Source organism: Ipomoea nil, unplaced genomic scaffold (genome assembly GCF_001879475.1).
Source record: "Ipomoea nil cultivar Tokyo-kokei standard unplaced genomic scaffold, Asagao_1.1 scaffold1043, whole genome shotgun sequence".
Taxonomy (NCBI): Eukaryota; Viridiplantae; Streptophyta; class Magnoliopsida; order Solanales; family Convolvulaceae; genus Ipomoea; species Ipomoea nil.
The window spans coordinates 5,657,102-5,671,171 of NW_017617471.1; the positions used below are offsets into that span (position 1 = coordinate 5,657,102).

Sequence of the window (14,070 nt, forward strand, 5' to 3'; positions counted from 1 at the left end):
CTAGATCTAATTTATTTATTTATTATTATTTTTTTAAACAAAAGATTCAGTAATTAGATAATATTACTTTACTTTAAAATCCCGACAAAACAAAACTATTTTGATTATAATTACTTTAAAATATAATACTATCCAAGTGGATAATATTAATAAAATAATAATAAATATAAATAAAATAAATATTTGGCAATCCAATCGGCAAAAAACTGAAATTAACCTGTAAAAAAGGTTAATTGTTCTTTTTTTCAGGATTCAATGGCTTATTTGCTCTTTTCTTCCGGGTTTAATAGCTTATTTGAGGGTTATTCGAGTTCGATAACTTAATTGTTCCTTCCCAAATAGTTAGGTGGTTTATTTGTACTTTATCCCCTATATATTATCAGTCCGTACTGCTACGAATTTTGTAAACTGTTTTCTAAGTTTACTTTGACTTTATCTTCAACAAAATAATAATAATAATAATAATAATAATAATTACTTCGACTTTCGTTGTTATATTACATCTTATATGCAAGTGTGATATATTTCACATTTCAAGTTGTCATATAATAATGAAAGAATAGTTTTATTTCCACTCAATAGGATTTATCAATTCACACACATATAAAGAAAAATGGCATGTCTCATCAACGGTTAGATAGTACTACGTAGTATGTATAGAAATACTTTTTTTTTTCTCAGTTGAGATTATTAAATTAAGGTTGTTTTTTATTTACCTCATTATGATTTTTTGTGGGTTAAAATCACAAGTTAGAATTTACTCGGTGTACATCATAGGGTAGTAGTTATAAGTTTCTCTCGTTACTAAAAATAAATCATAAATATCATAATATATTTGTAAGTATAAATTGATAAATAAATACCAAATAGAAAAGTGATCGAGAATGAAAGAATTGTTTAATTGTATGCTCATCAAGAATTTTGATGCACGTTCACACTGTCAAAATTCAAAAATCAAACCACCAATATGTAGAAATGGGCATATAGTGGGATTATAAAAATTATCTTTATAATTTCATTCTGTAATTATAAGTATTCTTATTATAAAATTTCGTTATTTATCTTTATAATTTCATTCTGATATGTAAATCAGTGAAACTCTTTTTAATCTTTAAACACTCCATGTAAACAATTTGGTCAGCACTTTATTTCTTATTTGGGCCGTCCTGATGCGAACATGACTTAGTCTGAGTATGGTACGGATTTAGAAGTTCTTTCTATTGTTAGGGCCTACTCAGAACACCTCGTGTCTGACAAAAAAAAAAAAAAAAAAAAAAAAAAAAAAAAAAAAAAAAAAAAAAACTCCCCGCAAACCGCATGGATCGGATAGAGGATATTTGTTTCTTTGCAGCCTCTGGTTTTAAAACAAAAATAGTAACAAATACTACTATTTAATAATGTGCAAGTCTTTATCTATGGCCTAATGGAAAATGAATGGCTAACTTCCAACTGACTAAATCTATGTTACTACTATTTAATAATGTGCATGTCTTTATCTATGGCATAATGGAAAAAGAATGACTATCTTCTAACTTACTAAACCTCAAAAAAAGAATTAAGAGTGCGTTTAGTAGCTAGGAAGGTAGGAATTTAAAATTAAAGATGAAAAAATTATTTTTACATTTGGTGCAATTTTTATCTTATGAAAGTTTAGGTCAATAGAAAAAAAAAATTAAAAAAAAAAATCTCATTCCATGATATCAAGGAAAGTAAATCACACCTAAAGGGGGTGGGCGTCTTTCTCGACTTACTGAGAGTCCGCCCGGACATGGTTCTATATTCATAATTACTCGACTCTATGTTTCAGAGCATAATTTGCCGAATTCGTTGACCGCCGAGTCATTACATGCCATATGAGCACAAAGTGCTTGACACTTTTCTAGATAATTTAATTGATATGTTTCTAAGGTAACACCAAACATGCTAATTAATTTTGACAGTAATGTTATTCCCATCAAATTAAGTTTCACACAAAGCACGATTACATTCAGGTAAGAATTATTGATTTTCTCATAAATCAAAGTTTGAAACCATGGAAGGGACCATTAAGCAGAAGGGGCCATTTAGCAATACTTGCAGTATTTAATTGCAAGCTACTTGAAGCCTATGTATTTCCTTCTTAATAAATGTTTTGAAGTTTAGAGCCCTATAATTATGAGTTTGAATCTTAATAAGATATTGTAATTTTATATTAAAAACTATATTTTCTATTTATCATCATGTAATCAAGATATTTGTTAGTATATTAAAAATAGAGCTCAAGCAATAATGTATATTATCAAATTAAACTACAGTATAATTAAAATGATATTTTAGTATTGTTATAATAAAATTAGTGTTAAGAAAAAATGAAACTAAAAAATATAACAATATTATCAAATAAAACTGAAGTGTAATTAAAATAATACATACTTCATGATCAATGCTGCTATATAGAGCATGGTCCATGGTAAATTTGCCTAATTCCATGGAGCATAAATTTTGTGTCAGTTTTTAATTATTGGCCCAGCCCCCACCGTCCTAAGCCCATTCACGAACAAAAGATATGGGCGGAATCAATCCAATATAACCGGAGATTCCTCGTCTACATTGGAATCTTTTTGGATACTACTCGTACAATTATTTCCCATCTTCGTGAATTCATAGAATACCAAGGAAAAATAATAATGCAATTGAGTGGTATATTTGACATTTATTCCTTTTAGATTCGGTCATAGTGTTCTCTCTACCTAGGTTTTCCATGCTCTAGGGTTTCGGTCGGTTTCCTCGACTATTCAATCGATTCTTCTTACGGATTTGATCTCCGGTTACGAATTTTGAAACTGCATCAGTGATCGGCGACGAGACGTTAACTTCCCAGCGTTTCTGCGGTTCTGTCTCGTGGCGTGGAAGATGGCGGACCAGGCAGCTGTAGCAGGTTTGACAGCGCGGTGGGCGGACATGGTGTTGGCGGAGGAGGAGGGGGGTTTTGTATCGCAGATGGCGGATGGGCAGAACGGAGAGGCAGTAGGGGAGGCCGAGCCCTCGTGGGGGGTGGTAGGCCGTTTCTTGACAAGGAAGCTGGTAAAACTTGAGTTCATGAGTCAGGTCATGGCATCTGTATGGCAGCTAGTCAGTGGGGTTCAGGCATCTGAGATACAACCGGGCGTGTTTCTAATCGTTTTTCATCACCTAACGGATGTTCAACGCGTTCTTGATGAGGGGCCGTGGTCATATGATAATAGCACGTTTGTCTGCAAGCAAGTCCCCGAGAATGTTATGCCGGTTACTGTTAAGCTGGATACGGTAGACATGTGGGTTCAAATCCATGAGTTACCAATGGGTTACACATCTGAGTTGATACAGGAACAGATTGGGAATTATTTAGGGGTATTTGTCAAAAGAGATGATCGCTTTCAGAATATGCCCTGGAGAACCTTTTATCGAGTTAGGGTTTCACTATCGGTTGATAAACCACTGAAACGCCGAATGAAGTTTATTAAGCGGGATAAAACGAGTTGTTGGGTGTACTTTAAGTATGAGCGGTTGCACACGTATTGTTACTTCTGCGGAATGCTTGGCCACTCTTACAAATTTTGTCGGGGTGCAAGGGATTCAGTGATGCCGGTAGAAGATTACTTGTATGGCCCGGACTTGCGGGCGGGAGGAAGTCGGGGACAGAGGCCGGTCGGGGGCAGCTGGTTGCTACCGACGCCGACGGCAGTGAAGGGGAGTGGCTTGGGTGAGGGGAAAAGTGGGCCGGCACAACATGGGGTTGGGTCGGGTAGGGAGGTTGAGGGTGAGACCGGTGTGATGGCTGTGGCTAAGCGCCGGCGGGAGGGGTTGGAGCGTGAGGGTGTGGGGTATGAGGTGGAGGGGAGTGATGTTGTGATGGCAGATCGCTCAAAAAACTTGCAACAGGCGGGTACTGGTTTCCAGGCCCGCCCGACCCAATGAGTACTCTTAGTTGGAACTGCCGTGGCTTAGGCAATCCACGGACGGTTCGAGAAATTGTGGACATGGTGTCCAGTAAGAAGCCGGACTTTGTATTTTTAATGGAAACGATGGTGGGACAGGATCATGCGGAACGACTTCGAGTTAAAATTGGTTTTGAAGGTTTGTTCTATGTGGATAATGAGAGGAATGGGGGAGGTTTGGCGTTGCTCTGGAGGAAAAACAATACTGCTACCCTCCTGAGCTACTCTAAGAATCATGTGGATGTGGAGGTTCGATTGGCTGGTGATAGAGTTTGGAGAATGACAGGTTTTTACGGTTTTCCAAAGCGGGAAGACAGAAGGGAATCGTGGGAGTTATTGGGGACGCTAAGTGGGAGATCCTCGCTTCCTTGGGTTGTAATAGGGGATTTTAATGATCTCTTATATCAGCACGAGAAAAGGGGGGGGGGGGGGGGGGGGGGGGAAACCCACACCCTAATAGTCTCCTTCGCGGTTTCGGGGAGGTGATTGATGGATGTGGCTTGGCGCAGATGGCTATGAGAGGTTATCAGTTTACCTGGGAGAAAAGTAAAGGCACGAACAATTGGATAGAGGAGAGGTTAGACAAGGTGTTGGCAACGGCATCTTGGGGGGATGTTAATCCTCACGCAGAGGTACATAATATCCTCACACGTAAATCAGATCACTCGGCTCTTTTTCTCAAAATAGCTGAACCATGCGGGCAGAGGAGAAGGGGACATAGGGGATTCAGGTTTGAGATGGCCTGGTTGCTGGATGAGGGGTGCAGGGAGGTGGTTGAGACAGCCTGGAATGACCGGCGGACTGAGGGTTTGCTGAATTGTCAGCAATATTGTGGGCACAGTCTGATGCGATGGGGAGGGGACCACTTCTATAAGTTTGGAGAACGCATTAAGCGGATACGCGCGAAACAGGAGGCCATTAGACACAGGCGTGATCCGGATGCCCTGACCGAATTCCAAAGCCTTGAAATTCAATTAACCCAGCTGGAGGCTCAGGGGGATACTTTCTGGAGACAGAGGGCGAAACAACATTGGCTGCGTGGTGCTGATGTTAACACAAAATTTTACCATAGGTATGCCTCTGCCCGGAAAAAAAAGAATTTAATTGCTAAATTAATGAATGATGATGGGGATTGGGTGGAGGGAGAGAATATGAACCTGCTTATTATGAGATACTTTGAGGGGATTTTTGCAACAAATAATGTTACATGCAGTGATCCTTTGTTTAATGACTTTGCCCCACGTGTCACCCCGGCACAAAACATGGCCCTTGTGCGCCCCTTTGATATTGATGAGGTTAGAACTGCAGTGTTTTCTATGTTCCCGAATAAAGCCCATGGACCTGATGGTATGAACCCAGGTTTCTATCAACATTTTTGGGATGTGGTGGGAGTGGATGTATCTGGTTTTATTGTTAACACCCTCAACTCGCGAATCCTGCCGAATGGTTTGAATGATACGAATATAATTTTGATCCCTAAGAAAAATGTGCCGGAAACAGTAGGGGACATGCGGCCAATTGCTCTCAGTAATGTACTGTATAGGATTATGGCTAAAATGATAACCAATAGGATGAAACCACTTATGGAAAGTCTAATATCAGATTCCCAGAGTGCTTTCATTCCAGGAAGGTTGATCACAGATAATATACTGGTGGCTTCGGAAGTTGGCCACTTTCTAAATCGGAAGCAATGTGGTAATGTGGGGTGGGGAGCTCTAAAGTTAGATATGGCAAAGGCATATGATAGAATGGAGTGGCCTTTTCTGAAGAAGATGTTACAGGTAATGGGTTTTGATAAGGGATGGATTGATTTGATTATGACATGTGTGACGACTATGTCGTATCAGGTTGTGGTCAATGGCGTCCCTGGAGGGAAAATAATCCCAACGCGAGGTCTCAGACAAGGCGACCCCCTCTCACCTTATTTGTTCATTATATGTGCAGAAGGATTATCTCTATTATTGCAAAAAGCTGAGCTGGCGGGTTCTATTCATGGTTGTAGAGTGGCTAGAGGGGCACCCCCAGTGTCACATCTCTTTTTTGCAGATGACAGCTTATTGTTTTTTAAGGCAAATATACAGGAGGCTAGTGTGATAAAGCAATGTCTGTTGAGGTATGAGAATTTATCTGGTCAGATGGTTAATTATCATAAATCAAATATTTGCTTCAGCAGGAATACTTCAGGGGAGGATAGGGATCTCGTGGCTAATTGTCTAGGCGTGGATCAGGCGCCAAACTTTGGGAAGTATTTAGGCCTACCATCTTTTATTGGGAGAAATAAAAGGGCAGTTTTCTCTTATGTGGAGGATAAAATCAAACAGAGAATTGGATCTTGGAATAAGAAGCTGTTGTCACAAGCAGGAAAGGAGGTACTTTTGAAAAGTGTGGCTCAATCTATGCCTACCTTCTCAATGAGTATTTTCTTGTTGCCTGATACAGTCTGTTTATCTATTGAGAGGACAATGAATAGGTACTGGTGGGGGAAAGGGGTGGACAGAGGGATCCATTGGAAGACCTGGGACAAAGGGATCCATTGGAAGACCTGGGACAAATTATGCGTTCCGAAGAAATATGGGGGTTTGGGATTTAAAGATCTACATTCTTTTAACCTGGCTATGCTAGGGAAGCAGGCATGGAGATTTCTTACTAACCCAACCTCTCTTGCAGCAAGAATATATAAAGCTCGTTACTATCCGAAAACTTCCTTGATGCTAAGATAGGGAATTGCCCCAGTTATTGTTGGCGAAGTATAATGGCTGCCCATGGAATAGTTTGCTCTGGAGTAAGGAGGAGGATTGGAAACGGGGAAAAAACTCTGATCTGGGGACATCCCTGGTTGTCTGATGATCCAAGTCCCTTAATACAAACAGTAATGCCTGAGGAACTGCGCGAGGCAAGGGTTGTAGCTTTGATTGATCAGCAAACAAAAACATGGGATCCACATATTTTATGTGATTTATTTGAACCTGATGATGTGGCTCGTATAACTAGGATCCCTGTAAGCCCAGAATATGAGGATTCGTGGTATTGGTATAAAGATCCAAGGGGTGAATACTCTGTTAAAAATGCATACAGGCAGATTATTGGAAATTATGAAAATAATTCTGGTGCCTTTGATAAGTGGATTACATTGTGGAAGTTGAAAGTCCCACCCAAATGGAAAACCTTTTTGTGGAGAGCCTTGTGTGATATCCTCCCAACCACAAACAACCTGATTATAAAGAGGGTAGAAATTGATCCTGCATGCCCAATGTGTGATACATCCCATGAGAACGTTATGTATACATTAACTTCTTGTGATTATTCTAGAATTGTTTGGAATATTTCGGGATTGCCTATTACAAATATTATTGCTGCTACTTTTCCAGAGTGGATAATGGGTGCTATGGCCAACTTAACGGAGGAGCAATTTGCAACACTGGTGGGAGTTCTTTATCATTTATGGAGTGCCCGGAACGAAGCTGTATGGAAGAGGGCATTACCGCCGCCTCTCACTACATGGAGGCGGGCAGCCGCAGCAAGATCGGCGTACACCCAAGCTCACTGCTCGAACAGTGTGCATGCGACGCAGCCACCGGCGCTGGAACTCCAGGGACGGCCGCGCTGCTTCTTCGACGGTGGTTTCCGACCGCAGACGGGCGATGCGGCATATGGTGTTCTGCTGATGCACCCGGATGGTTCTTTCAAGGCCGCAAAAAATGGAAGGCTCACGAATTGTTTGTCACCTCTTATGGCAGAGGCCCTGGCATGCAGGGAAGCGTTATCTTGGCTTAAGGAGCGGAACGAATTTGATGTGGATATGATGACTGATTGCACACAACTACGACATCACTTACTATCTAGTCCTACGACCATTCTATCTTATGAAGGAGTGGTGGAGGACCAATGTCGGGCAACTATGGCCCTTTTTACGTATTGCTCTTTAAATATTGTCTCTAAACTAGTTAATGTTAGTGCTCATATTTTAGCTACGCTAGCTTTTGATCAGGAACACTCTATGTATTGGGACTATGTCCCGCCTGACTGTTTGATTCCTTTCATTAATTAAAATATGCCAATATACTTGGCTTTCAAAAAAAAGATTCGGTCATAGTGAGGTGTTACGATTTTATATTGCCTAATGCAATTAATGATGTTATATCCTAGTATATGGCCAATATGCTGTATGTGTAAAAGGTTCATTGTCCGTTTGTTCCTTCTTTCCCTTTATATTGTTCCATCCATTATTTCATATTTCAAAAATTCTGATTCTGCCTTTCGAGGAATTAGAGCATTACTTAAAGATTTGCTTCCACAAATATAAGAGAAATATATGTACCGGTGAGTATAAGAAAGATCCTTTAAGCTATACAATTTAGATTTTTTTAAATGTTGAATTGTATTTAGAAAAAATGTTTAAATTACGCAAAAGTGCAATTAGGTCATCCTAACTAAAAAATGGTGCAATTAGGTCTCTCAACTATCTAAAATTATACAATTCGATCAAATTTGACTTGTTCCTCATGTCATCAGTGAAGTGGCGATTATCCTATTAAAAATTTATTATTTTTAAATTTATTTTAATAATTTTGAATAAAATATTATTAAAAAAAAACTCACCCCCCCCCCCCTCCCCATCTTTGTCTCCAAGCCGGAGATGATGAAAGCTCTTCGTCTCTGGCTTGGAGACGAAGAGCTTTCTTTGTTTCCTACCAGACACGAAGAAGTTTCTTCGCCTCAGACGGAAGACAAAGACATGGATGAATAAATTTTTAAAAATAATTTCTGATAAGATAACCATCATGTCAGCGATAACCTTATAAATATGTCAAATTTGGTTGAATTGTATAATTTTAAATAGTTGATGGGTCTAATTGTACTTTTTTTAGTTGTATGACCCAATTGTACTTTTATGTATAGTTTGGTAACTAATTTGAACATTTTTCGTTGTATTTATGTTACTAGCACGCATCTCTTTTTTAATATGGGATAAATGTTATTTAAAAATCTTCCCAAACTTTATTTTTCCCAACTCAATGGGGGCTTTGAGAATCAATTCTCAAAATTTTCAAAAATCACATCAAAAATTAATTGTTTTTATTTTTAATAGTGAAACATAGATGATTATTAGATGGTAAATACTTTTAGGAGATTTAAAAAAAAAAAAAAATCCAAATCAAGATATAGAAGAGAAAAATCATGGTGAGTTGCCAATTTGTCATATCATTAACAAACCCATTCTCTATTTAAAAGCTCTTGAAACACCTGTAATCAGTTATAGATGGAAAATACTGGAGTTTCTAGTATATAGCCAAATTGCATTAATTTTTTTGGTCACAACAGCTGGCCCTACATTTCTAACAAAGCAATGGAAACGTGCCATACTAACTAGACTAGTAGACTATCAAGCTAAGTTTGTTATGCAACTTGTGTTGATGAAATATCATATTCACAACTTGCCTATACTTTCACTATAAAAATAAAAATAAGGAGGCAATTCAATTCCAAGACCAAATTAAGCATCCAATTCGCCCTTCTAGTCATACTAAGAGTGTGTATTGAATAAATTATACTTTATATGCAAAACATGTAAACTATTATATTAAGTAGACCATGTGTAACAAGCTCGATCAAGAAATTGTTAATTAACAAGATCAGATAAGAAGGTAGGATTGTAAGTATATAAGTAGATTGTGGATAAGAGTTAAAATATGTACAGAATTGGCCAGGTAGCACAAATAATGCAGAAATAATAAATAAATCATATATTATTTCCAGTTGGTCCCATGCATGCATAACATGTGACAAACCATCGATAATGTTGCCTCCAATATTATATACTCCGTACTTGGCATGTTTGCATTCTAGTGCTGTCCTATCGCCACGTTTAGTAATATAATGTACGAATTTTTCAGGTTCTTCAAAAAATATAATTTTCAACTATATATTCTCTTAATTTAAAATTTGACAATATTATATTTTTTAAATGAATAAAAATTAAAAAATATTGTACCAATTTATTACAACTATATCCCCATTACAATTATTACTGCTTCCTTTTATTTGCCACCATATGCTTATAATTCTAGATCATGATATATATATATATATATATATATATATATATATATATATATATACACACCTTTTACTAATAAAAATATCTTTTTACTAAATAAGAAATATCTAGGGAGACACTTTTATTGCATGTTACTTAATTTCTTTCCTTCAAAAAAAGTATAACCTATCCAATTGATATATAATAAAGATAATATATATACTTTTACCATATTTTGAAAATAAGTTTCGTAAAATTTGTAATTTAACGTAAGTATAAGTCGTCAGCATTTCGTTATATGTTAACATTTAATTGTTATTATCATGTCATACATGCTATCACGTATTTACGCCATCCTTATCACACTATATTGTATGACAATGACAACTCTATAGTTATGACATGCAATATATATATATATATATATATATATATATATATATATATATATATATATAATTGATTCTAATAAATTTTCTATTTTCATTTTTCACTGACCTTAAAAAAGAAGTGATAAAAAGGGGAACACTACCTTCCCCACTACAAGGCACTCAAGATGCACATTGTCCCAAAAACACTCGTCCATCTTAATAGCATTTTCCATGATAGTGTTTTTTGTTTTTATGGAAATGACCAAATAAATTCACAAACTATTTAAAAAATTTAAATTGTATTGTTGAATTTAAAAAGTTGTATATGGATGGTTTGTAGACTACTTAGTGATGGTTTGCCTAACTTTTGTTAAGCGGATCTAGTTAAAGGAGAATGTCGCACTCTTAAACGATACCTTGAATCAGTGTCTATTTACTTTATTTTTAGATCAGCGAACAAAGTTGTTCATGCTTTAGCAGTTTAGTTAGAGCAGCTAGTTCTTAGTTTGATCCTGCTATTTGGTTATCAGATCAGTTATTTCTTCTTATATTATATTGAACATTATTTGATTAATTAAGTTGAATGAATCCCTTTCAAAAAAAAAAAAAAAAAGTTGCATATAAACTTTCAAAAAAAAAAAAAAAAAAAAGCAATTAGACATTTTTTTTGAACTAATTACTTATAACGTAAAATTCTCTTCTTCTTTTTTTTTTTAATCAAATGAATGTCAAACGTTACAAATAACACAACAAAATGTTTATCATGTCGGGAGTTCGAATCTCCTCTCGTATGAAAAAATAAATCTGGCCAGTATTTTTCCTCTTAATTGGGTCACCCCGGCCCGGTGCGAATGAGAATTAGTCTGAGTATGGTACGAGCTTAAATGTGTCTCCTACAATTAAGACCTGCTCAGGACACATCGTGGTCTAAAAAAAAAAAAAAAACAAACAAACAAACAAAATGTTTATCAACCATTATAATCACTTTTAGGCTGTGCATTCCCCATGTCCCCAAGAGCAAAGATTTGCTTAACTACTACATTGATTTGTACTTCTAATGTTATTTGTCATGATAAAAACATGTTGGGTTTAAGCTTGTGGTAAGTTTGTAGCATCAAACAAACAAAGTTGGTTAAAACCGGCATAGCCGCCATATCATGCATCCAGTTTAATTTAATTTGAAATGACCTAATCAAACTTAGCGAAATATTAATCTGCGGGTTTATGGGAGTTAAAGAGAATCACAATTCTTTATTCTCATCATTTTAAAAAGCTAAGTGAAAAATTTTATGATTTAATTGAAGCGAGCTGAAATTTCATGACATTTAAATTCTCCTATTTTGCATATCAAAATTGAAACTCCTAACCGTTCACTTAGGATTTAAAATTTCATACGACGAAAGATTAGACTATTAGGGTAATAATATCCCTCCCATATAATATAATACTTTTTTTTTTTTGAAAACATATAATATAATACTTAATATTACTAATATGTTGAATTAGAACTTTGTATAATAATAATAATAATTTGATTATTATAATTTATTATTAATTATATTATATAATTATAAGTTACTATATTTTATTATAATATTGTAAATGTAATTAATTTTAATTTATAATTTATTATAATAATATTAGTATTAAAATAACTTTACGCTTCTATTGCACCACCTTCTCCTACCGTCAGTTGTTTATTAAGAAAATACAAAATACAATAATAGAAAATTCCTAAACTAAGTTGGATTTGTTTAAAATGGTGAATTGAACGTCAATACACAAAATACTACATTAATACATACACGCACATACAATTGAATAATCTTGTTAAATTAAAACTTTAAATTTGCTATTATTGAACTTGAGATCTATATAAATTGAGAACATATATGGTTTGGTGTGAGAAATAAGAATGAATCATGGCCAATGATCGAAAAATAGTGAATGGATGAAAAATAGTTTGGCCTAAATACATTTGAATAATTTGGGAAGGCTAAAATCACATTGTGTTAGAATAAATATGCAAGGTTTTTTACGAGCATTATTTTAGGTTAAATACGCACAATCCAAACTCACACTACTTTGTCAGTCAAAATCTACATTAAGTTCCTAAATAAGTCTAAAAAGATCAAAAGTCTAAACATACATCATTTTAATGAGATAATTAGTACATATGATTTACTCATTGAAACTTTTACTTATTTACAAAAATTCTACTACAATTTTTTATAGGAATACAACCGCCTTTTTTTCCCCTAACCATAGGTTTCTATCCATTCCCTTTTTGAGATAAATAGCCAAAATTTATTCTTATTTCTCATTGAAGTAACTATTTATACATTACACACACAAACATGATTGTGCATTCGTGGATAACTAATTATGCATTCGGAAACATTCTCAAATACATTATCAAGCATTTTCTTAAAAAATGCGGTGATATTTTTGTATTTACTTTTGTAATTATAATTGTGCATGCATCTTCTAATTTAATACATGATTGTGCATTCGCGGATAACTGATTGGAAACTTTCAAACTTTTCTCTAACTTCACTGTCAATTATTTTCCAAATGAACAATTGTACTTACAAAAATGTAACCGTATTTTTTTTTTTAATTTCAATCATTGATAAGATGGACAGATGCTATTAGTTCTTACTGAGGAGTATTTCTTATTTCATAATAATCTTATATGTGTGTGTGAGAGAAAGATTATGGTGGAACAAGTTGGGGGGAGCTTTGAAAGAAACTACATTTTTTCATCACTTGATATGATAATAGTACCAATTTTTTTTATTTTATTTTTTTTGTTTTTTTTTATGTACAAGGTATTAGAGGAGCAAATACATTTTTTTTTTCCGAATGTAATATAATTGCATGGGTATCTTAGGTGTATATGAAGACATACACTTATATCACCAATTAAACGTGTGTAACAATGCATGTAAAGATAAGAACAAAACACTCTATCGTGTCATTGTTAGTAAATAGTAAATGAGGAATCATTAATAAATAAACAACTTTACCCCATACATACTAACCTAAGAATAATATATTGACAACTTTTACCCAAAAGTTGAATCACTAGTTATGTTGGTAGTGACAGAAACGGAATAAATAATAATTAAAACAATATTATAATAAAATTACTGTAATAATAATAATAATAATAATAATAATAATAATAATAATAATAATAATAATAATAATAATAATAATAATAATAATAATATTGACAACTTTTACCGAAAGTTCAATCACTACTTTCACTAGTTATGTTGGTAGAGACAGAAAGGAATAAATAATAAATAATAATGTTATTATAATATTATTACTGTGATAATAATAAATAATAGGTTTTAATAATAATAATAATAATAATAATAATATTATTATTATTATTATTATTATTATTATTATTATTATTATTGAATTTATAATTTATTTAAATATATTAGGTCCCCTATGAATGACTAGTTCCCTACAAAGGGAATTACTCATTCCCATGAACACTATTCTCAAGACAAAAAAAGTCAATACAAAGGTTATTTCCATAAATATTATTTTATTCTTGACCTATTCTAAAAACCAAATATGTTTAGAAGGTAGTATCTATTTTATACTTTTTCAATAATTTTAACCCAAAAGAATCATTGTCTCCACAACCAGAGCTCAATCCTGTAACCAACCATTTAGAATGGTA

General features: G+C 34.6%; 1 protein-coding gene across 1 annotated transcript; it reads left to right on the forward strand.

The window, feature by feature from the left end:
- Window positions 1-6,708: 6,708 nt before the first annotated feature.
- Window positions 6,709-8,004, forward strand: LOC109181185. The gene has a single exon (XM_019330937.1). The coding sequence runs from the start codon at window positions 6,709-6,711 to the stop codon at window positions 8,002-8,004; it is 1,296 nt and encodes a 431-aa protein (XP_019186482.1).
- The last annotated feature ends 6,066 nt before the right edge of the window (window positions 8,005-14,070 follow it).